Source organism: Pelophylax lessonae, assembly GCF_965119305.1.
Source record: "Pelophylax lessonae genome assembly, chromosome: 4".
In the NCBI taxonomy this organism is placed as follows: domain Eukaryota; kingdom Metazoa; phylum Chordata; class Amphibia; order Anura; family Ranidae; genus Pelophylax; species Pelophylax lessonae.
The window spans coordinates 556,144,179-556,170,681 of NC_138771.1; the positions used below are offsets into that span (position 1 = coordinate 556,144,179).

Genomic DNA, 26,503 nt, shown 5'->3' on the forward strand with positions numbered 1-26,503 from the left:
ATAGAGTCCACAAGCTCAAGCTATGGTGCGAATCATTGAAAATTGATCACACTTGATCACACCTGATGTACTGAAGGCCTATCTCATTTCTTGAGACACTAAAAAGTCAGGAAAGTACAAATACCCCCCAAATGACCCCTTTTTGGAAAGTAGACATTCCAAGGTATTTAATAAGGGGCATGGTGAGTTTTTTGAAGTTGTAATTTTTTCCCACAATGCTTTGCAAAATGAAGATTTTTTTTTTTTTTTTTTTTTTACAAATTGCCGTATTAACAGGTTATTTCTCTCACACAGCACATGTATACTTGCAACTACACCCCAAAACACATTCTACTACTCCTCCTGAGTATGGCGATACCACATGTGTGAGACTTTTTCACAGCCTGGCCACATACAGAGGCCTAACATCCAAGTAGCCCCGTCCGGCATTCTAGGAGCACAAATTACACATATAATTTCCTGACAACCTACCGCACTTTTGAAGGCCCTGGAGCACCAGGACAATGGAAACCCCCATAAAATGACCCCATTTTGGAAAGCAAACAGCCCAACGTATACTTTTTGAGGCATAATGAGTCTTTTGAATATGTCATTTTTTTCCACAAGTTTTTGGAAAATGTGGAAAGAAAATGAAAACACATTTTTTTTACACAAAGTTGTCCATTTATGCAATATTTCTAATACATAGCATGTACATAGCAAAAATTGCACCCCAAAATACATTCTGCTATTCCTCCTGAGTATGGCAATACCACATGTGTAACGCTTTTTCACAGCCTGGCCACATACATAGGCCTTACATCCAAGTAGCGCTTTACACAAAGTTGTCCATTTATCCACTTTAAGACTGGGCCTATTTTTGACACTTGGTGTTTACAAGCTAAAATTATTTTTTTTTGCTAGAAAACTACTTGGAACCCCCAAACATTATATATTTTTTTTTAGCAGAGACCCTTGAGAATAAAATGGAGATCGTTGCAATATTTTTTATCACACCATATTTGCGCAGCAGTCTTCCAAATGCGATTTTTTTGAAAAAAAATTCACTTTTTTGAACTAAAACATAAGAAAACAGTAAATTTAGCACAATTTTTTTCCATAATGTGAAAGATAATGTTACGCCGAGTAATTAGATACCCAACATGTCATGCTTCAAAATTGCGCATGCTCACAGAATGGCGCCAAACATTGGTACTTAAAAATCCCCATAGGCAACATTTTAAAAATTTCTGCAGGTTACTAGCTTAGAGTTACAGAGGAGGTCTAGGGCTCAAATTATTGCTCTCGCTCTAACGATCGCGTCGATACCTCACATGTATGGTTTGAACACCGTTTACATATGTGGGCGGGACTTGCGTATGCGTTTGCTTCTGCGCGCGAGCTAACGGAGACAGGGCGCTTTAATTTTTTTTTTTTTTCCTATTTATTTTATTTATTATTTTTTTATTTTTACACAGTTTAAAAAAAAAAAATGTTTTGATCATTTTTATTCCTATTACAAGGAATGTAAACATCCCTTGTAATAGAAATAGGCATGACAGGTCCTCTTTATTGTGAGATCTGGGGTCAAAAAGACCTCACACCTCACAACTACACTAAAAAAGAAAAAAAAAAAAATTGTTGAAAGAGGAAAAAAAAAAAAGCAAAAAAAAAAAAAAGCGGCCCTTTAAACCGGTTGCTAGGCAACGTCTTTTGACGTAGCTCCGGTCCTCCAAGACCATAGAGTTAAGTGAGGGCCATCTTGCCCTCACTCGACTTCCTGTCTCTGAGGATAAGGGACCGGATAGTTTTCCCCGCTGCCGGCGGGTCCGGTAAGCTGGGAAAACGTCTGGGACGCGGCAGGAGGGGGGGGGCACCTTTTCCCCTGCACCGTAAGGGTAATTCCGCGGCGAATCCGCCACTGGGACCACCCTTATCTGAAAGCCGACCGCCCGCCGTTTCAAAAAATACCGGGGTTATGGGGGCTATCTGCTGCCATAACTCCAGTATTTAGCTTTTAATGGCCGACGCATATAGTCGTTAGGCGGTCAGTAAGTGATTGCATGTATATGGCAAACAGGTGACGATGACTGATGGGGTGACAGGTGACGATGACTGATGGGGTGACAGGTGACAATGACTGATGGGGTGACAGGTGACAATGACTGATGGGGTGACAGGTGATGATGATTGATGAGGTGACAGGCGACGATGATTGATGGGGTGACAGATGACAATCAGTGACGGGGTGACATGTGACGATGATTGATGGGGTGACAAGTGACGATCACTGATGGGGTGTCAAGTGACGGTGATTGATGGGGTGACAGGTGACGGGCGATGGTCACTGATGGGTGACCGGTGAACTTTAGGCTAGGTTCACATGTGACATCACTGCGATTCTGCCCGTGATCCAGAAATCATTGCAAATGGCGGGACGCCTGTGCGTTGCCCGTGATTTGCAATAGCACCCCAAACGCTGTGCGATGTTGCAGCGATTTCCACCTGCCGAATCGAGGTAACATCACGCAAACAACGCATGACGCCCCAAAGAAACTCTTGTACCTTTTTTGGGTGTCATGCGATGTTTGCGCGATGTTACCGCGATTCGGCAGGCGGAAATGGCGGCAACATCGCACAGCGTTTGGGGTGCTATTGCAAATCACGGGCAGCGCACAGGCGTCCCGCAATTTGCAATGATTTCCGGATCGCGGGCAGAATCGCGGTTATTCTGCCTGCGATCGCTACTCTCACATATGAACGTAGCCTTATGGGTGTCAATTTCTGGGCACTGATGAGGTGACTGTTGGGTGACAGGGGACATTGGGGGGGGCTGAGGACTGTGTGTGGGGACCTTTTATTTGTGTGCTTTTTACTTTTTACAGGGGTACAGAGCAGTAACTCAATGTTTCTAGCTCTTCTCCCCTCAAACTGGAAACTGTATGAGGAGAGAAGAGCTAGTAACACTGAGTTACTGCTCTTTGTTTACATTTTGTGATCGGCTGTGAATGGATTCACAGCCGATCACATAGTAAACAGTCACTGTCAGTGACTGTTTACTACCGCCGGTGACAGCTGTGTTCCTATGGAACACAGTGCCACCGACATGATCGCGCTGCGCGCTCCCGAACGCGCATGCGCGGTCATCTCCCGGGCGCCTCCATTGTGATCGGCTGTGTCATTGGAACACAGCCGATCACGTGGGAAACAGCCATGCCTATTGGCTGTTTCCCCCCTGCCGGTGACCGGCTGTGTCCCGGGGACACGCCGACACCGGCAGTGCACGGCGGCGCGCCTGCCCTGCTTGAATGGGCGGACGTCATATGACGGCCGCCCAGGATAATAGCCGCACCGTCCCGCCGTCATATGACGGCGGGCGGGCGGTAAGTGGTTAAGGACTTTATTTGAATCACATGAGTTACCATTGTTCATTTATTTATTTATTGTGTATATTAGTTTTGCTTTACATTTTGCAACTTGTGACCAATCACATATGCAGTAAAGCACTTTACAGTGACTGCTAAGCGCAATTCTCACCCTTTGTTATTACATTTTCACGTTTTCACGTTTATATTGCGGCTCGCAGTGTGGAAGCAATTCCTATAATTTATAATATATATTTATTTATTTATTGGATAACCTATTGTCAAATATTACTCCGTTTGCGCAGGTCTGTTTTTGGTTAGCACCAATTGTTTTGCGTTCATCCTCATACTCACCCACATCAAACTCATAGCCTTTCTCATTGAAGGTATGGCAGCAGCCTCCTAGTTTTCCCAGCTGTTCTAGGACCAGCACCCGTTTTCCAGCCCTTGAAAGTAGTGCAGCCACTCCTTGTCCTCCGATTCCACTTCCAATAACAATGGCATCCAGCTTCTCCGGGACTTTTTCAGGAGAGAAAACTGCAATAAAGGAGAAAAAAAAAAATGAAATTCCAAAAAGTTAGGGCATGGGACAGGAATGACAAAGGGCAAGAACAGAAGTGTGCCTTATTCCCTAGTCCCCACCACGACAAAAATGCTAACACTAACAAAAAATAAAAAGCTGGAAGACAAAAGAAAAATACAGAATTTGTACCCCAGCTTCCAACATGCTCACCTAGGTAAGGGTGACTTTTTGAGAAAACTGAAGAGAACTAATATCACAAGAATGTCCATGTGCACTTTTACTTTTGTGTGCCAAAGTTTTAAGTTTAAACTTTTCAACCAGGGTTCCTTGAGAGGTTGCTAGGGGTTTCCTTAAAATATAACTAAAGGCAAAACCTTTTTTTACTTTTGGATAAAGGGGAGCTGGATTAGAACACCTGTCATTTTCTATTGCTGTCTGTGCCCCCCCATTAGGAAGATTCACCCACTCTATTTCTCCTGTTCAACATTTTCATTGAAAATGAAAGTAAAAGAAAATCTCATATTTTGGGTTGTCCCCAGAAGTAATAAGAGGGGAAATCGTCCAATGGGGACACTAGTTCTGGTGACCTAGGGGTCCCTAGGAGATGCCCTTATTTTACAGGAATTTCCACTCACTTCCGGTATGTTTATGGAACAGGAACTGAAGGGAAATCTTTCCAATGGGACAAAGATGGCAAAAGTAAACCTTACAAGGGGTTATAATCCTCCCTTACACTATTCAAAATGAAAGAAAAAAAGTTTTGCCTATGGTTCTACTTTAAAGCAGAGTACCACACAAAAGTGGAACTTCCGCTGATGTGCTCCCCCCCCCCCCCCCCCCGTGCCACATTTGGCACCTTTCAGGCGGGAAACGGGTACCTGTTTTTGACAGGTACCCTTCCCCACTTCTGTGAGACAGCGCCGTGGCGCCATGCCTCGGAAGTTCGGCCTCCCTCCTCCTTCCCCCTGCCGCCAGGCCAATTAGAAAGCGCAGCACGCTTCGCAAATGCGCAGAAGGGAACTGGCTGTGAAGCCGAAAGGCTTCTCCGCCAGCTTCCCTTACAATGAATGGCGGCAGCAGCACCGGCAGCCGATCTGAAAATAGGCTGGGGGTCCCGACATTGTGGTCTCCCTGGATAGGTAAGTGTCTAGATCAAGGCTTCCCAAACTTTTTTGGGCCGAGACCCACTTCTGAATACAGTTATTTTTCGGGCCCCACTTGCTTGTAATTGAATATTGTAAAGCGCTACAGAATTTGTTGGCGCTATATAAATGCAAATAATAATAATGCATATTTTAAAGGGAGGGGGGGGGGGGAGTTAAATTAAAAATATCAATTTACTACTTTTCAATTTATTATTGAATACACTTGCCAGATGTTCTAAGTTAGGGGTCAGTAACCTGTGGCATATAAGCGGAGTTGTAAGTAATCAGCACCCTCATAGACAGTATAAGGCAGGCAGAGAACAGAAATCAACCACCCCAGGACAGTGATCAGCAGGCTATATGGCACTCACCCTCCTTCCTCCCCCAGCAGTCCACAGTGAAGGTGGACCCCCTGTTTGCCCTCTCCAGGGCCCAGCACACCTCACCCAGAGTCTCCATGATGAGGAGCTCTATGCTGGTCTTGATGTCCTGGCTCTTCTACTTCAGATTCTCTACTGGGGTTACAGAAGCTGCCATGAACTCCTGACACTGCCAGGTTACCTGGTCCACCTATGACACCGAGGCTGCCCTCTCCCAGCGGTCCACAGTGAAGGTGAAGCCCCTGTTTGCCCTCTCCAAGGCCCAGCACATCTCACCCAGAATCTCCATGATGAGGAGCTCTATGCTGATCTTGGTGTCCTGGCTCTTCTCCTTCAGATCCTCTAGTGGGGTCACAGAAGCTGCCATGAACTCCTCAGACCGCCGGGCCACCTGGTCCTCCTATGAAACCAAGGCTGCCGTCTCTGCCCGCTATAGCTGAGAGAATCCCTCCCCCAATCTAGCCACCACTGCTGCCACCAGCAGGAGCGAGGAGCTGGCTCTGCACCCCATGAACATATCCTACATAACAGCCCACATACGTACTCACTGATGCAAGTATCTTCCTTGCGGGAAATGCAGACCAGCCTCTGTAAACTGCGTGGGCGGGGTCCTGAATCCATCGCGATTTGACTGCTCTGGCTCTCTGTAATTTGCGTGGGCTCGCACAGCACAATTTAAGTGGGCCCGCTCTCAGTGATTTCCTGCTCAGCGTAAACCACTCAAACGCAGCTCGCGACCCACCAGTGGGTCCCGACCCACAGTTTGGAACTCCTGGTCTAGATAGTAAAAGTCAGCAGCTACAGTATTTTTTTCCCCAGTTGCAAAACCACTTTAAGATGTGGCTGATTGACTTCCCTTTAGATGGTGTCTGCATAGTTCTGGGTTTAATACCACTTGAAAAACAAGCTGCAGGACACTAATGATCCTTTTAGTTGTCTGTAAGGGTGGCATTCTAACGGCAACTGTAAGGGTTGCATTCTTCCTACTGACCACCAATGGCTTTTTTGCCATTGACCCACAATTTTAGTAAGTGTGCCCTGAGGCCAGAAAGTTAGGGGTTCCTCTGGGGTAAAAAGGTTGAAAAGGCTGAGATTTGTATCGTGGGAGTCTGATCTAGGGAAGCATAGACATTTCATTTTCTTACAACACTATAATATGTTAGGAACTTAGGATATATTTTGCATAATTACATTAGGTAATTTTTGCACAATGTTAGTATGCATATGTTATATCTGATAGGCTTCTGTGGTAGATGTAGTATACCAAGCTTCTACTTCTGCATAGTAACCACGGGGCGTTCTCTGGTTGGAAGTGGAGATGGTGAGGTCACGAGCACTCCTATCTACCTAGTCAAATTTAGAGAATGCTCTTCATTGAGAAAAAGGTGTTCTCTGAATTGCAGCCACGCCAAGCTGCAACTGCCTGTGGTTACTATGCAGAAGGGAAGCCACTTGGCACAGCACCCGGACAACTCCGGGAATACTACAACCATTTACAGCTTCCACAGAGGCCAATCACATGTATGCATACTAACATTGTGTCAAGATGGCCCTGTGTAAGTATGCAAAATATATCATCCCTGGAGATCAGCTTTAATAATTTATCCTGCAAAAGTATGTGCTATTCTGTCAGCCACGCTTGTGATTAAAAATACCCCTGCCAATCGGCATATCCAGGCTGGTGAGACCATTTACTTCCTTTTACAGTTTTTCAGCATACTGGTGTCACTCGTTTGTTCACTGAGTGATGAATAAGCATTATCATACTGCTGAGGTCCTTCTTGAGCAACATTCCCACCACAAATTGTGTACATAGCCATTCAGTTTCAGTAACAGTATTTACTGGTTTTAGACTGGGTTCACACTAATGCGGGTTTCCCCGCATCCAATTCGCATTAAAGGAGAGTGTTAGCGGCTCTCAATGGAGCCGGTTTACACATCTCCAGGAGGGCCGTTGTCCAAATTGCAGAAGGGTCCTGTGCTTCTTCTGGTCCGTTTCAGGTGCGAATTCAGCAAAAAATTTCGGACCTGATTCGCACCCAAAACAGTAAACAGACACGCACCCGAGCCGCTGTGAACGGCGGCCGCAGCTAGTGTGAACCCAGCCTACATGAATACTCACTTAAATGTAATTTAGGTATGCTTGGAGTTCCACTTGAAGTTTGTGAATGGTTATGCACTATAGTTATGTACTATAGTTATGCAAGTTACATGTTATGGTTATGTATCAGCTGTGTTAAAGGTAATTTGCCTATGAGTGATATATTTAATTACTGAAAGCAAACTTGCAAAACAGGTTATATATATATATATATATATATATATATATATATATATATATATATATATATATATATATATATATATATATATATATATATATAAGACACAATGAACCTCTACCTCTTCATCTGATACTACAATATGGAATAGAAGTCTCACATGAAGAGATGAAAACCTGGTATTTGTGTCTATGAAGGTTGTCTAATGGGAAACAAAGAATACTGGGGAAATATGTGCTGTCTGATCAAGTTTTCCTTAAACAGGATTGCCTGGAAAAAGTTGCAAAGATTCCTGGAGGGGCCTACTAACATTGGAAAAAGTCACTTTTTGGAAAATCTAATTATCTATGAACATAGTCAATTATTTGTTTACCAATACATATGGATTGGTTTGCAAGTTTGAGGGCTCAGTTACACCAGCAGCTGTGCCGAACGCATCAAACCATAATTCCTGCAGTACTTATTTTAGTGCACAGCATTGCAACATGGTTGGTGACGTGAACAGGGGCAATAGTCGAATACTTAGAATTTAGGCCTACCTTCATCTACTCTTATATTTGTAAGTTAACCTCTGTACTTCACTATTGTATGCTCATGAATGGAAGTCCAATGCCAGCCATTAGACAATGAGGTCGACTAACTAAGCTTTACCGCATGCGGTAAGGATATCATGTTACTAATTTGCTTAAATTATCGCAAGCTGTAAATAAAGTTCAATTCCTTCAAAAATAAAAAAAAAATAAAAATAAAAAATAAAATTGTCATGAGCTATCACAAAAAATTGTGCGGTAATCTGTTAAGTCCAATTTACAAACGAAACAGGAACTAAAAAAAAAAAAAAAGGTGCAATATTTAACACCACCTTTTTGGTGGTAAAAACCAGTGCGGTACCAGAAAGAGGGGTCTATCCAAACCCTCAGAAAGGGGCATTCCACCCAACGAGAGCCTGGTTCAACCCACAGGGGACCCACAGAAAAGGGCCAAATTCCATCCACAGAAAGGTGTGCAATACTACCCTCAGAAAGGGGTCCAATTTCACCCACAGAAAGTTGACACTATTCCACTAACAGTGGACACATAAAAATGTGGCATTATACATCAATAGTACACAAGTATTTTTATTTTTTTAATTAAATCAAAAAAGGCATGATGTGCAGTGCAAATTAACTGCTAACATCGGCTGAAATTTAACATCAAGAACACATACATTTTTTAAACAAGTAAATGTTTATAAAAGTGCAATAGAGTATGTCAATGATGACAATTACTCCAGCTAGTGTGGCCTTTTGAAGAGGTCACTGTAATACTTTTGACTATATATAGACTATATATGGCCATATGGTGGGACCAAACCCCCATTTTTATTTATGGACTCTCTTCAGATTTGGTAGTAATTTCTTTTGCATTTGCGCGCTATTCTTTTTTAATATACATGTCTTTTGGTTCATAGCTGCAGCAGCTTTGGAAATACATGGGTATGCTCCCCCAAATTTTTTGCCTGTTTATTATGTATTCGGTCTGACCAGACTATCGAGGTTGAGCAGCCCTCCCCACCCCCCACACACACCTGTACTCAATCAGTGTCCACCATCAAGTGGATATAGGAGGAGTCCCCTGTAGTGCATTTGCACATCTTCCCCAGCAAGGAGTGTTATCTCCAAGGGTTAGAAGGGCTGGATTCATCTCTTTTTCATGGATAGTGTAGGACCCACTGATAATGGGGTACTTTGACGCAGTAGTGGGCTTGAGCACGATATGGCCATATGGTGGGACCAAACCCCCATTTTTATTTATGGACTCTCTTCAGATTTGGTAGTAATTTCTTTTGCATTTGCGCGCTATTCTTTTTTAATATACATGTCTTTTGGTTCATAGCTGCAGCAGCTTTGGAAATACATGGGTATGCTCCCCCAAATTTTTTGCCTGTTTATTATGTATTCGGTCTGACCAGACTATCGAGGTTGAGCAGCCCTCCCCACCCCCCACACACACCTGTACTCAATCAGTGTCCACCATCAAGTGGATATAGGAGGAGTCCCCTGTAGTGCATTTGCACATCTTCCCCAGCAAGGAGTGTTATCTCCAAGGGTTAGAAGGGCTAGATTCATCTCTTTTTCATGGATAGTGTAGGACCCACTGATAATGGGGTACTTTGACGCAGTAGTGGGCTTGAGCACGATATGGCCATATGGTGGGACCAAACCCCCATTTTTATTTATGGACTCTCTTCAGATTTGGTAGTAATTTCTTTTGCATTTGCGCGCTATTCTTTTTTAATATACATGTCTTTTGGTTCATAGCTGCAGCAGCTTTGGAAATACATGGGTATGCTCCCCCAAATTTTTTGCCTGTTTATTATGTATTCGGTCTGACCAGACTATCGAGGTTGAGCAGCCCTCCCCACCCCCCACACACACCTGTACTCAATCAGTGTCCACCATCAAGTGGATATAGGAGGAGTCCCCTGTAGTGCATTTGCACATCTTCCCCAGCAAGGAGTGTTATCTCCAAGGGTTAGAAGGGCTAGATTCATCTCTTTTTCATGGATAGTGTAGGACCCACTGATAATGGGGTACTTTGACGCAGTAGTGGGCTTGAGCACGATATGGCCATATGGTGGGACCAAACCCCCATTTTTATTTATGGACTCTCTTCAGATTTGGTAGTAATTTCTTTTGCATTTGCGCGCTATTCTTTTTTAATATACATGTCTTTTGGTTCATAGCTGCAGCAGCTTTGGAAATACATGGGTATGCTCCCCCAAATTTTTTGCCTGTTTATTATTTATTCGGTCTGACCAGACTATCGAGGTTGAGCAGCCCTCCCCACCCCCCACACACACCTGTACTCAATCAGTGTCCACCATCAAGTGGATATAGGAGGAGTCCCCTGTAGTGCATTTGCACATCTTCCCCAGCAAGGAGTGTTATCTCCAAGGGTTAGAAGGGCTGGATTCATCTCTTTTTCATGGATAGTGTAGGACCCACTGATAATGGGGTACTTTGACGCAGTAGTGGGCTTGAGCACGATATGGCCATATGGTGGGACCAAACCCCCATTTTTATTTATGGACTCTCTTCAGATTTGGTAGTAATTTCTTTTGCATTTGCGCGCTATTCTTTTTTAATATACATGTCTTTTGGTTCATAGCTGCAGCAGCTTTGGAAATACATGGGTATGCTCCCCCAAATTTTTTGCCTGTTTATTATGTATTCGGTCTGACCAGACTATCGAGGTTGAGCAGCCCTCCCCACCCCCCACACACACCTGTACTCAATCAGTGTCCACCATCAAGTGGATATAGGAGGAGTCCCCTGTAGTGCATTTGCACATCTTCCCCAGCAAGGAGTGTTATCTCCAAGGGTTAGAAGGGCTGGATTCATCTCTTTTTCATGGATAGTGTAGGACCCACTGATAATGGGGTACTTTGACGCAGTAGTGGGCTTGAGCACGATATGGCCATATGGTGGGACCAAACCCCCATTTTTATTTATGGACTCTCTTCAGATTTGGTAGTAATTTCTTTTGCATTTGCGCGCTATTCTTTTTTAATATACATGTCTTTTGGTTCATAGCTGCAGCAGCTTTGGAAATACATGGGTATGCTCCCCCAAATTTTTTGCCTGTTTATTATGTATTCGGTCTGACCAGACTATCGAGGTTGAGCAGCCCTCCCCACCCCCCACACACACCTGTACTCAATCAGTGTCCACCATCAAGTGGATATAGGAGGAGTCCCCTGTAGTGCATTTGCACATCTTCCCCAGCAAGGAGTGTTATCTCCAAGGGTTAGAAGGGCTAGATTCATCTCTTTTTCATGGATAGTGTAGGACCCACTGATAATGGGGTACTTTGACGCAGTAGTGGGCTTGAGCACGATATGGCCATATGGTGGGACCAAACCCCCATTTTTATTTATGGACTCTCTTCAGATTTGGTAGTAATTTCTTTTGCATTTGCGCGCTATTCTTTTTTAATATACATGTCTTTTGGTTCATAGCTGCAGCAGCTTTGGAAATACATGGGTATGCTCCCCCAAATTTTTTGCCTGTTTATTATGTATTCGGTCTGACCAGACTATCGAGGTTGAGCAGCCCTCCCCACCCCCCACACACACCTGTACTCAATCAGTGTCCACCATCAAGTGGATATAGGAGGAGTCCCCTGTAGTGCATTTGCACATCTTCCCCAGCAAGGAGTGTTATCTCCAAGGGTTAGAAGGGCTAGATTCATCTCTTTTTCATGGATAGTGTAGGACCCACTGATAATGGGGTACTTTGACGCAGTAGTGGGCTTGAGCACGATATGGCCATATGGTGGGACCAAACCCCCATTTTTATTTATGGACTCTCTTCAGATTTGGTAGTAATTTCTTTTGCATTTGCGCGCTATTCTTTTTTAATATACATGTCTTTTGGTTCATAGCTGCAGCAGCTTTGGAAATACATGGGTATGCTCCCCCAAATTTTTTGCCTGTTTATTATGTATTCGGTCTGACCAGACTATCGAGGTTGAGCAGCCCTCCCCACCCCCCACACACACCTGTACTCAATCAGTGTCCACCATCAAGTGGATATAGGAGGAGTCCCCTGTAGTGCATTTGCACATCTTCCCCAGCAAGGAGTGTTATCTCCAAGGGTTAGAAGGGCTGGATTCATCTCTTTTTCATGGATAGTGTAGGACCCACTGATAATGGGGTACTTTGACGCAGTAGTGGGCTTGAGCACGATATGGCCATATGGTGGGACCAAACCCCCATTTTTATTTATGGACTCTCTTCAGATTTGGTAGTAATTTCTTTTGCATTTGCGCGCTATTCTTTTTTAATATACATGTCTTTTGGTTCATAGCTGCAGCAGCTTTGGAAATACATGGGTATGCTCCCCCAAATTTTTTGCCTGTTTATTATGTATTCGGTCTGACCAGACTATCGAGGTTGAGCAGCCCTCCCCACCCCCCACACACACCTGTACTCAATCAGTGTCCACCATCAAGTGGATATAGGAGGAGTCCCCTGTAGTGCATTTGCACATCTTCCCCAGCAAGGAGTGTTATCTCCAAGGGTTAGAAGGGCTGGATTCATCTCTTTTTCATGGATAGTGTAGGACCCACTGATAATGGGGTACTTTGACGCAGTAGTGGGCTTGAGCACGATATGGCCATATGGTGGGACCAAACCCCCATTTTTATTTATGGACTCTCTTCAGATTTGGTAGTAATTTCTTTTGCATTTGCGCGCTATTCTTTTTTAATATACATGTCTTTTGGTTCATAGCTGCAGCAGCTTTGGAAATACATGGGTATGCTCCCCCAAATTTTTTGCCTGTTTATTATATATACCATTACAAGTCAAACCTAGACAGAAACATGAAAATTAAATAAAAAGTTTTAAAGAATTACACACACACACACACACACACACACACATATATATATACCGTATTTATCGGCGTATAACAAGCGCCGGCGTATAACACGCACCCCAATATTTGGAGAGAAATTTCAGGAAAAAAGCTTAAATTTAACATAAACAGCTCTGAACATTTTTTTTTTTTTAAATCAAATGATATCTCACCAGTGCCCATGAATGCATCCTCATCAGCAGTGTCCATAAATGCAGCCCATCAGCAGTGTCCATATATCCAGCCTCAATATATGCAGCCCATCAGCAGTGTCAATGAATGCAGCCCCCCAAGTGTCCATACATGCAGCCCCCCAAATGTCCATACATGCAAAGCCCACCAAGTGTCCATACATGCAAAGCCCACCAAGTGTCCATACATGCAAAGCCCACCAAGTGTCCATACATGCAAAGCCCACCAAGTGTCCATATAAGCAGCCTCGCAAGAGCAATGTCCAAATATGCAGCATCGCAAGCGCCATTGGAACTGATCTCATTTGTTTTCAAAAAGACCGGGAAGCAGCGACGAGAGCAGAAGGGGGCGGGCCGGGCCGAGAAGGAAGGACGAGCTGTCATAAGAGCAGAAGGGGGCGGGCCGAGCCGAGGAGAAGGGAGAACGAGCGAGCACAGTCATCGGAAGTCCCGCCTCCTCTGCCGAGACGTGTGACGTCTGTCATAGGCGGGACTTCCGATGACTACGCTCGCTCGTTCTCTCTTCTCCTCGGCTCGGCCCGCCCCCTTCTGCTCTTATGACAGCTCGTCCTTCCTTCTCCTCGGCCCGGCCCGCCCCTTCTGCTCTCGGCGATGTTTCCTGGCCGTTTTTTTTCTAATATCGGCGTATAACACGCACTGCTGCTTTTTCCTCCATTTTTAGGAGGAAAAAGTGCGTGTTATACGCCGATAAATACGGTATATATATATATATATATATACACACACACACACAGTATATACATACACACACACACACACACACACACACACACACACACACACACAGAGCATCTCCCAAAAGTGTGTACACCCCTCACATTTTTGTAAATATTTTATTTTATCTTTTCATGTGACATGTGACACGATGCTACAATGTAAAGTAGGGAGTGTAAAGCTTGTTGTATAACAGTGTAAATTTGCTGTCCCCTCAAAATAACACAACACAGCCATTAATGTACAATCCGCTGGCAATAAAAGTGAGTACATCCCTAAGTGAAAATGAAAATGTCCAAATTGGGCCCAATTAGCCATTTTCCCTCCCCGGTGTCATGTGACTCATTAGTGTTACAAGGTCTCAGGTGTGAATGGGGGGTAGGTGTGTTAAATTTGGTGTTATCGCTCTCACTATCTCATACTGGTCACTGGAAGTTCAACATGGCACCTCATGGCAAAGAACTCTCTGAAGATCTGAAAAAAAGAATTGTTGCTTCACCTAAAGATGGCCTAGACTATAAGTAGATTGTCAAAACCCTGGAAATGAGCTGCAGCACGGTGGCCAAGACCATACAGCCGTTTACGAGGACAGGTTCAACTCAGAACAGACCTCGTCATGGTCGACCAAAGAAGTTGAGTGCACGTGCTCAATGTCATATCCAGAGGTTGTCTTTGGAAAATAGACGTGCGAGTGCTGCCAGCATTGTTGCAGAGGTTGAAGTGGTGGGGGGTTAGCCTGTCAGTGCTCAGACCATACGTCGCACACTGCATCAAATTGGTCTGCATGGATGTTGTCTCAAAAAGAAAGCCTCTTCTAAAGATGATGCACAAGAAAGCCCGCAAACAGTTTGCTGAAGGCAAGCAGACTAAGGACATGGTTCCAGTAATGTGGGCTGATAAGACCAAGATAAACTTATTTGGTTCAGATGGTGTCAAGCATGTGTGGCGGCAACCAGGTGAGGAGTACAAAGACAAGTGTGTCTTACCTACAGCCAAGCATGGTGGTGGGAGTGTCATGGTCTGGGACTGCATGAGTGCTGCCGGCACTGGGGAACTACAGTTCATTGGGGAAACCATGAATGCCAACATGTACTGTAACATACTGAGGCCGTAGGGCTGTATTCCAACATGATAACGACCCTAAACACACCTCCAAGACGACCACTGCCTTCATAAAGAAGCTGAGGGTAAAGGTGATGGCCTAGCCAAGCATGTCTCCAAACCTAAATCATATTGAACACCTGTGGGGCATTCTCAAAATGAAGGTGGAGGAGCGCAAGGTCTCTAACATCCACCAGCTATATGATGTCATCATGGAGGAGTGTAAGATGAATCCAGTGGCAACCTGTGAAGCTCTGGTGAACTCCATGCCCAAGAGAGTTAAGGCAGTGCTGGAAAATAATGGTTGTCATACAAAATATTGCCACTTTGGGCCCAATTTGGACATTTTAACTTAGGGGTGTACTCACTTTTTTTGCCAGCAGTTTAGACATTAATGGCTGTGTGTTTAATTATTTTTAAGGGTACAGCAAATGTACACTCACTACTTTACATTGTAGCAAAGTTTTATTTCTTCAGTGTTGTCACTTGAAAAGATATGATATTTACAAAAACGCAAGGGGTGTACTCACTTTTGTGAGATACTGTGTGTATATATATATATATATATATATATACAGTGGGTACGGAAAGTATTCAGACCCCCTTAAATTTTTCACTCTTTGTTATATTGCAGCCATTTGCTAAAATCATTTAAGTTCATTCTTCTTCCTCATGAATGTAAACATAGCACCCCATACTGACAGAAAAACACAGAATTGTTGACATTGTTGCAGATTTATTAAAAAAGAAAAACTGAAATATCACATGGTCCTAAGTATTCAGACCCTTTGCTGTGACACTCATATATTTAACTCAGGTGCTTTCCGTTTCTTCTGATCATCCTTGAGATGGTTCTACACCTTCATTTGAGTCCAGCTGTGTTTGATTATACTGATTGGACTTGATTAGGAAAGTCACACACCTGTCTATATAAGACCTTCCAGATCACAATGCATGTAAGAGCAAATGAGAATCATGAGGTCAAAGGAACTGCCTGAAGAGCTCAGAGATAGAATTGTGGCAAGGCACAGATCTGGCTAAGGTTACAAAAAAGATTTCTGCTGCACTTAAGGTTCCTAAGAGCACAGTGGCCTCCATAATCCTCAAATGGAAGAAGTTTGGGACGACCAGAACCCTTCCTAGAGCTGGCCGTCCGGCCAAACTGAGCTATCGGGGGAGAAGAGCCTTGGTGAGAGAGGTAAAGAAGAACCCAAAGATCACTGTGGCTGAGCTCCAGAGATGCAGTCAGGAGATGGGAGAAAGTTGTAGAAAGTCAACCATCACTGCAGCCCTCCACCAGTCGGGGGTTTATAGCAGAGTGGCCCGACGGAAGCCTCTCCTCAGTGTAAGACACATGAAAGCCCACATGGAGTTTGCTAAAAAAACACCTGAAGGACTCCAAGATGGTGAGAAATAAGATTCTCTGGTCTGATGAGACCAAAATAGAACTTTTTGGCCTTAATTCTAAGTGGTATGTGTGGAGAAAACCAGGCACTGCTCATCACCTGTCCAATACAGTCCCAACAGTGAAGCATGGTGGTGGCAGCATCATGCTGTGGGGGTGTTTTTCAGCTGCAGGGACAGGACGACTGGTTGCAATCGAGGGAAAGATGAATGCGGCCAAGTACAGGGATATCCTGGACAAAAACCTTCTCCAGAGTGCTCTGGACCTCAGACTGGGCCGAAGGTTTACCTTCCAACAAGACAATGACCCTAAGCACACAGCTAAAATAACGAAGGAGTGGCTTCACAACAACTCCGTGACTGTTCTTGAATGGCCCAGCCAGAGCCCTGACTTAAACCCAATTGAGCATCTCTGGAGAGACCTAAAAATGGCTGTCCACCAACGTTTACCATCCAACCTGACAGAACTGGAGAGGATCTGCAAGGAGGAATGGCAGAGGATCCCCAAATCCAGGTGTGAAAGACTTGTTGCATCTTTCCCAAAAAGACTCCTGGCTGTATTAGATCAAAAGGGGGCTTCTACTAAATACTGAGCAAAGGGTCTGAATACTTAGGACCATGTGATATTTCAGTTTTTCTTTTTTAATAAATCTGCAACAATGTCAACAATTCTGTGTTTTTCTGTCAGTATGGGGTGCTATGTGTACATTCATGAGGAAGAAGAATGAACTTAAATGATTTTAGCAAATGGCTGCAATATAACAAAGAGTGAAAAATTTAAGGGGGTTTGAATACTTTCCGTACCCACTGTATATATATATATATATATACACACACACACACACACTGTATATTCCAGTTTTCTTTAGTTTCCACAATAAAACATAGAAAAGAGCACTTTCAACAACTCCAGTAGGCCATATATTTACAAAAAAAAAAAAAAAACATTTTTATGAATGTATGATGGATTTAGTAATTTTGCAAGAGACATGTTAAAAAGTAAAATATTATAATGAAATTACCTTAAACAACCCTTAACCACTGACACGTGTGATAAATTACATGAGAAAATGCAGTAGTTACTAAACAATCGAAAAAATACCACATTTGTTATTTAATGCTAAATTCTTAGCGTTATTTTACTGCATTTTATTTGCCATTTTTTACCTCTTAGTAAATTGACCCCAATGTGCCTTATCTATTCTCTTATGTTTTGCACAATCTTTTTTTGTTATGTAATGACAAAAAAAAAAAAAAACCTATAAAGATAGAATGCAAAAAAGAAAGTTATTTTTTGGCTTGTCTTGGGTTGGGATTGCACTGGGCAAAGTTGTGGACCTGCTGTTATTGGCTTCTATGGTTAACGCAGTTCTGTCAATTCTCATTATTGCTATTTTAGTTAATGACCAGTGTATCTAAACCCAAAAATAAAAATTTAATATATTGCAGCTTCACGGGTCTTAGATGAGGTGCCTTAGTTTCTCTTTTTTCAGGTATTTTTTACCTCCTGCACACTTCCTGCGTGCCTACATTCACCTTCACCGGATCTATGGAGGTTGCTATGGTGGTCACCCAGGCTACACTTCAAACAAATCTGTCTTTTGTTCATCTCTATTACATGTGTGGTGATGGGATTAGCAGTTTACATAAGAAAGATACAATTATTTGTGCGTGAAGAAGCAGTTGACGTACCAACACCGAAATGCTCCATTTGGCAGGCCTGGTTGAATACCCCAGATCTTGCTCCACCACAACTGATTATGGACAAAATTCTGCAAATGTAACTAGAGGATTCCCTCTTTTTGTCGCTATTTTCCAGGTTATCATGGTTTGTATTCTTACATATGGTCCAAGGTGGGGTTGCTTGTATCGTGGGTAGGGGAGGGGAGGAATTGATGGTTTTACTTATCTGGGCTGTAAGCCATAAGTGATTCTGGCGGTTACTTATCTTTTTCTTTTCTCTTTTAAATTTCAGCTTTTCCCTTTTTCTGGTTTTGTTGTTTAAATGTTATTCGTTTACATTGGACAATTATTTGCCACTCCGGTATTTGATTGTGTCCCAGTACACTTGTAGTGCTACTGTGTTACGTCTATGGCATTGGTAACAATTAGTGATCGACCAATATAGTTTTTTTATTGCCGATACCGATATTTTGGTCATCGCATATCAGTATCGGCCGATATTGGCCTATATTTTCGTACATTTTAAAAAAAGATTTTTTTTATTATTTATTTATTTTTTTTACAGGTACACTAAAAGACCCCAAACCCCTCCTCTGCACTTAAAAGCATTCAAAACGCCAAGTTTGGCTGTTTTGAATGCTGTAATTTTTTTGCATTTGGCGCCGAGTACCCGGAAGTGATGTCATGACAACACCTCCGGGTTCTTACATGGAGAATGCGGCTTTGATCGGGTCTTCAGCGGCTGTGCAGGTAGGTTGCCCGGGTCTCCCGGTGGGACGGGAGACCTGGGCTAGCCGCGGAAGGAGGCGGGAGGGGGGGGTCGGGGGTGTCCCCTCCCGCTTCTTTTAATTGCAGCCGAGCGGTTTCTCAGCCCCATCGGTTGTCATTACAAGACAGCCGACCGCCAGCTATGGACGCCAGTACCAGGGTGATGCCTCCAGCTGCAGGCATCACTCCGGTACAGCACTTTCCCCAAATATCGGCAATATCGGTAACCTCAGGGGCCGATTCCAATATATCGGGGAAAGTGCATATCGGCCCCCCGATACATCGGTGTTGCCGATAATCAGTCGATCCCTAGTAACAATACTAATCGAGTTATGGGCTCCTTTCTAGAAATGTGTATGTTCACCTGCGTTCATTATTCCTATGTAATTGCACTATGTAATTGCACTGTGATTTTGATTTATGAATATTTGACACAAACTTTCTTTCGGATTTAAAAAAAAAAAAATATGGATTTGTGCTTTCAGTTCATCTACCAGGAAGTGACAGAGACACTGCATTTCTGGCATTACCAACAGGTATTTTCTGTATATGCTAAAATGTAGAGCCTGAAAATGAAAGTGAAGGGCTCATTCACATGGATGCAGAGAGCCATACCTCATGAAAATGGAGCTTATCACTGCGCCCGGGAGAGAAAGGTGTTTGCATACGGTTATCTGTACAAATAAATAACATGCTACGCTGTACGATCCTAACCACACATGTGAGTGTATGTGTCCAGGGACAGATCAGCGGCCATGGACACAATGTTTGCTTTCTTTTTTTATTTTTTCACAGTGTTCGGTTCTCTGCACCTGTGTGAATGGGCCTTAAGGCAGCCATCACATCTAAGAACAGGTACGAGGTAAAATATTACATTTTCTTGGGCTGAGTTATGTGACCATCCTTTGACCACTTGCGGACCGCAATATACTGCGGAAGGGCGGCCTGCATGTGCATAGCGACGTACTTGTACATTGCTGCCCGCTTCTGGGTTAAGGGTGCGCGCATGCGCGTCCCCCTGCCGACACCCGCTGTGATTGTACACAGCAGGTGTCTGTTAGCAGCAAGTCCCAGTTAATGATAAAAAGCCAGGACCTGCTAGTGGCTGTTCGCAATCACAGCCCAGAGACCTGTGACAATCTCTCTGTTTCTTATCTCTACAAAGCAGCGATAAGAAACAAAGAGATCTGTAGTAAAAAGCAGCACACATTATACACGTTTAGGCTTCATGCACACTAACTAAAAATTTGGTAATCGCTTTCTAGGAGTTTTTTTAGAACGTTTGATTAGCGTTATTTCAGTAAAAGAAAGAAAAAAGCTAATGTAGCAGGATTTCCAGGCATTGGGCCTGATGCGGGTCTGCCATTGTTACCAGTAACCATCCAACACATTTAACTTGAAAACCCAAGTGTGAGAGCTGAGACAATGACCATTCCGGCATCTTTGGTTTGTTTTGTTTATTTTGTGATGGGGATGGGAGAAGGGAATGAGTGGGATACTCCTATGGCTCAACTAGGTTTGACTGAGACACTTTGTAGAAAAATGCCTGTTAGCGCTGTCTTGACGCCATCTGAATGCTGACCAACACTTCCTGGCGTTTAAAAATACTGTTTTGCTGAAATGTGCTGAAACTTCGACTTTAACTCCTTGGTTAACTCAGAAGATCCAGGACTGTAATAACTCTTGACTCTTGTACTCTGTCTTGCTCAAAAGTCCTGTGAATGGCTTCCTCCAGCCCTTCACTGACTGAGGTAGCTCCTTGTAACTGCTAGTGCTGCTGCAACTCTTAACACTGTACACTTAACTCTTCAGGGCCCAACCGCTGGTGCCCCCTCTACACTTTCAGGGTCCTCTCACTAGGCACCCCCTCTACACTTCAGGGTCCTCTTACTAGGAACCTCCTCTGGCATAGCTGGCTCCCGGATCCCAGGGACCTTCACCGGAGTGGTCCCCTCTACACTAGGCAGACCCTCAGGGGCAATTCACAGTACTCACGAACTTGGAATGCTTTCCTGGAACTGAACCCCTCTTTCTCTGCTGGTCCTCGGCACACCGGATCCTCTCTGCAGCTCAGCTAAGCTCTCTCTCTGGATTCTCAGGCAGCCATCCGAGACACCCGATCCTTCTGACAGGAGGAGAGACAGCCGTACGCTCCCTCCTGGGACTCTGCTTCCCGCCAAAGACGATGCGTCATGCGTTCCCCTCAGACTTATACCGACTCCCAGAATCCTGTGCGGCAGAGTCTGCCTTTCTGGGGTAGATACAGGCCTGAATGTGCCATTGATTGGGTTTCCTCCACTGGCCAATGAGAACCCTTCTCATGGAGCCAGTGGGGAGACTCCCCAGTCTCAATAGCAACACCTGGGCGACATGACAGCCCAGCTGAAAATCATGGCCCTGCTGTTAGGCAGCCAAGGCCCGCTGTACTTTGCCTAGCACCTACCTGGTAGGGTGCTACATTAAAAAAACTCTATTAGTAGCGTTTCTGCTCCTAGACGGTGAAGCTCAAAAAACACTAATAGCTTGAAGTAGTGTGCATGGACACATAGGATAACACTATTTAGCTTCTGGGTGCAGAAAAAAAAAAACGCTAATAACAGCTTCTAGGAGCTTAAACACTTCCTGCCCGCCATATACCAGAATGACGGCCAATCACAGCTGGTCACATCATAATCAGGAAGTGCCATTTATCGGTTTTCCTCAGTTTGCGCTAACAAGGAGAGAGACGATCGGCGGCTCTCCTGATAGGGGGGGGGGGTTGATTATCCGTGCAGACCCATCAGGGATGCCACCCAGGGATGTCCACTAGAGCCCACCAGGGATGCCCACTAGAATCCACCAGGGATGCAAACCAGTGCTCAAAGATGCCAGTCAGTACCTATAAGGGGATGCCAATCAGTGCCTGTCAGTGCTTCCTCATCAGTGCCACCCATTAGTGCCCACCAGTGCTGCCTCTCAGTGACCATCAGTGGTGCATATAAGTGCCGCCTATCAGTGTCCATCAGTTTTGCATGACAGTGCAGGAGAAAACTTATGTATTTACAACATTTTATAACCTAAACGAAGAAAAAATGTATTTATTTTTTTTTTCAACATTTTTGGACTTTTTTTTAAATTTGTTTACCAAAAAAGAAAAACCCGGTGGTGATCAAATACCACCAAAAGAAAGCTACATTTGTAGGGGGGGAAAAAATGATAAAAATTGTTTGGGTACAGTGTTGCATGACCGCGCAATTGCCATTCAAAATGAGACAGCGCTGAAACCTGAAAATTGGCCTGGGCAGGAAGGGAGTGAAAGTGCCCTGTATTGAAGTGGTTAAAAAAACACTAGTGTGCATGTGCCTTAACCACATAACGACCTCCCACCGCAGTTTTACTGCGTCAGGCAGCCGCTCCTGGGCAAAGCGACTTAATATAACATTGCTCGCTCAGGAGACTCTAGGTGGCTAGCGCGCGCCGCCGGCGGCACGCTTCTGCCCCCGCTCGTCAGCTGGGGAGCCAGTGCATGTGACCGGTGGCTCCGATGGCCGCCAGCCACTCGCAATCTCCCGCAGCTGAGAGAGAAATACAGACGGCTGATGTAAACACAGCCGTCTGTCATTCTCCCTTAGATGATCACAGAGGCTATGTGATCCTGCTATATAGGATCGCATGTCTCTGTGATGATCTAACAAGCCATGCCCCCTGACAGTTCGAATCATGCCCCTAGGGTCACATTTAACCCCTTGATCACCAATACAGTTAACGTCTTCCCTGCCAGTGTAGTTTTTACAGTAACAGTGCATATTTATAGCACTGATTACTGTAGTAATGTCACTGGTACCCCCAAAAGTGTCAAAAATGTCAGTTAGGGGTCCGATCTGTCCGCCGCAATGTCGCAGTCCCGCAAAAAATAAATCGCAGATCGCTGCCGTTACTAGTTAGAAAAAAAAAAAGCAATAAGAATGACAAATCTTTCCCGTAGTTAGTAAACGCAATAACTTTTGCGCAAACCAATCAAAATACACTTATTGCGATTTTTTTTTCTCAAAAATATGTAGCAAAAAACAAATTGGCCTAAAATGTTAAAAAATTTAGATTTTTACATTTTTTTTGAGAACTTCATATAAAAGAATGTGAAAAATATTATTTTTTCAAAATTGTCGCTCTTTTTTTGTTTATAGCGCAAAAAATATAAATCGCACAGGTGATCAAATATCACCAAAAAAAACCTCTATTTGTGGGGGAAAAAAAACTTCAATTTCGTTTAGGTGCAGCGTTGCAAGACCGCACAATTGTCCATTAAATTAACGCAGTGCCGAATTGCAAAATAGGGCCCGGTCTTTGAGCAGCCAAATCCCCCGGGGCTAAAGTGGTTAAAGTGGTTGTAAAGGCTGAAGGTTTTTTTACCTTCATGAATTCTATGCACAAAGGTAAAAAACCTTCAGTGTACAGCTCCACCCTCAGCCCCTCCTAGAACTTACCCAAGGCGAATCTCGATCCTGCGATGTGCACGAGAACCAAGGCTTTCCCTGGTCACCATTGGCTCCCGCTGCCATCAATCACAGCGAGTGAGGTGGGATCAGAAGGACAGGGTTGAGCCATGCTCTCTGTGTCTTATGGATGCAGGGAGCCGGCTCAGGAATGAGCATGCACGAGTGCCTTCACAGCAAGCAGCTTGCTTTAGGGGCACTCGGCAAGGGGGAGGGGCCCAGAGAGATGGAGGGGGACCCGAGAAGAGGAGGATCGGGCTGCTCTGTGCAAAACCAACGCAGGCAAGTATGACAGGTTATTTTATTTAAATACATTTTATGAAAATAAACTTTTTTCCTTTACAATGACTTTAACCCCTTTAGCATCCTAGATGTTAACTCCCAGGCAGTGTCATTAGTACAGTGACAGAGTATATTATTATCACTGATCACTGTATTAGTGTCATTGGTGATGTCAGTGGCAGTCAGTCAGTTTACCCCCAGCGTCAGTTAGTTTTAGATTGCCCGCCACACTAACGCAGTCCCATTAGAGGTCGCAGATCACCATTAGTAGTATATAAAAAAATCCAGCATATATACACCATAGATTGTAGGGGCTATACGTTTCACATAAACCAATCGATATACACATATTGGGATTTGTTTTTCAAAAGACATGTAGCAGAATACATTTTGGCCAAAATTTATGAAGACATTTTTTTTTTTTATTGAATATGTTTCATAGCAGAAAATAAAAAATATTGATTTTTTTTTTTTCTGCTTTTTTTTTTTCAAAATTTCAAGTCTTTTCTCATTTGTATATTTTTTATTTCTCCATTTGCATATTGCAAAAAAATAAAAAAAAAAACCCAGTGGTGATCAAATACTACCAAATGAAGGCTCTATTTGTGTAAAAAAAAATTATATAAATTTCGTTTGGGTTCAGTGTTGCATGACCGCACAATTACCAGTAAAGTAGCGCAGTGCTAAATAGCAAAAAATGGCCTGTTCATGAAGAGGGGGGGGGGGGTAATACCTTCCTGAGCTGAAGTGGTTAAAGAGGGTCAGTAAATGTCTCTATTTACCATACAGAATTCTGAAGGACAAAACAGAGAAAAAAAAATAAATCTGCCCTGTGAAACAATCATAATATATACCTTTTTACTTTAAATAAAACATTTTAGATAAAAAATATTTTGCCCCGACTGCAAAAGAAGAATGTGGTGAAGGTTCACCACTTTCTTGGTTCGCTGTCCTTGTGTCCCCTATTGTCACATGGTTGGGACAAGTGCCAAACTATCCTGTACACACCAACCCTCATAGAAAAGCATCTACTGTAACAAATGTAACAATTGGTGTAATATTAACCACTTAAGCCCCGGAAGATTTTACCCCCATTCCGACCAGGGGGTATTTTGCGATTCGGCACTGCGTGACTTTAACGGACAATTGCGCGGTCGTGCGACGCTGTACCTAAACGAATTTGGCATCCTTTTTTTCCCACAAACAGAGCTTTCTTTTGGTGGTATTTGATCACCTGAGCGATTTTTTGATCACGCGCTATAAACAAAAAAAGAGCGTCAATTTTGCAAAAATAACAATATTTTTCACATTTTTTTATATGAAATTCCCCCCAAAAAAAATGTAAAAATCAAAATTTGTTAACATTTTCGGCCAATTTGTTTTATTTTACCTATGTTTGGTAAAAAAAAAATCGCAAAAAGCGTATTTTGATTGGTTTGCGCAAAAGTTATCGCGCAAAAAAGATTTTTGTCATTTTTGTTGTTTTTTTTTTTAACGCGTAATGGCGGCGATCTGCGATTTTTTTTTGCGGTACTGCGACATTGCGGCGGACAGATCGGACCCTTGACTGACATTTTTGACACTTTTGGGGTTACCAGTGACATTTCTACAGTAAACAGTGCTATATATATGCACTGTTACTGTAAAAATACACTGGTAGTGAAGGGGTTAACTTTATTTGGGAGGGAGGGGCTGTGTGTGTCCCTAGGGGCGTGCTTTCTACTGTGATTGGCTGTGGCTTCAGCTGTAAGGACACTGATCAACTGATCTACATAGTAGATCCATGTGATCAGTGTCTTTGCAGTGAGGAGAATGACAGGCAGCTTGTTTACACAAGCTGCCTGACATTCTCCCTCTCCCCCGCCGATCGCCGAGTGGCCGGCGGACATCGGGTCCGCTGGTCACACGCGCGGGGGGGGGGGTCCGTGACCACGCGGGAGCGCGCCTCCGGGGGCGCGCGCTCGCTCCCTAGACCCTCACAAGCAAGCAACGTAGCCCTACGTTAGTTTGCCTGTGAGGGGCTGACCGCCGACATAGATAGTCGTGCGGCGGTCGGCAAGTGGTTAACCAAAATCACAAATCATAATACAGGAAGAGTCATTCATTTACAGCTGATCCTGACCACAACCAATAGGGACTATCTGGGTTATAGCACTAAAACCAGTACAATTGATGTTAAAGGTCTGCTCAACAATACATTACAAAGATAAAATGATTCATTTAAGGTACACGATCACCCTGCTTTGTTGTTCTTACCATTCTTAATCACCTTTCTCTTCGCAGCTTTATCAAACACCACTGGTCCTGGGGGTCTCCTGGTGTCCTTAGCCAAGGGATTGGGTCCTCGGTTCCCCAGCCAAGACTTGAGGATGATAAGGATGACAGCAATGGCAAAGATCACATAGAGCCACATGTCTGCTGAATGACTGCTGTGTGCAGCTGAGATCTGACTTTTGTACACACACAGAATGGGCTGGACTTCCTCCTGCTAGGACTCCGCCTGTGCCTGACAGCAATACAGAACACAGAGCTCAGGGGGCAGAGAACACATTAACTGCTTGATGACAGGTTTCTCAGCTGACATCAGATAATGCAAATGAGGCAGATGTCAAGGCAGTAGTAGAATATTGTATTGTGTAATCATCTATTAATGTAGAAAGTGTGGAATTTGTACCTGGCCATATACAAACCAAATTGTGGCTGATTCTATGGTATGGCCATACACAAATTGAGTTTTAGCACCATCCAGCCCGAGAAACTTCCAATTTTCCATCAGCTTTTGTCGAAGGAG

At 43.8% G+C, this 26,503-nt stretch overlaps 1 protein-coding gene across 1 annotated transcript in view; it reads right to left on the reverse strand.

Moving 5' to 3' along the window:
• LOC309553714 (all-trans-retinol 13,14-reductase-like) overlaps positions 1 to 26,176 on the reverse strand; it is a 338,403-nt gene extending 312,227 nt beyond the window's left edge. Inside the window, exons 1-2 of the mRNA XM_082255091.1 lie at positions 25,969 to 26,176; positions 3,699 to 3,881 (exon numbers count right to left, since the gene is read on the reverse strand). Of these exons, the coding sequence (XP_082111217.1) occupies positions 3,699 to 3,881; positions 25,969 to 26,125 (340 nt within the window). The 5' untranslated portion in view covers positions 26,126 to 26,176. The remainder of the gene's footprint in view (positions 1 to 3,698; positions 3,882 to 25,968) is intronic.
• Positions 26,177 to 26,503: the final 327 nt, after the last annotated feature.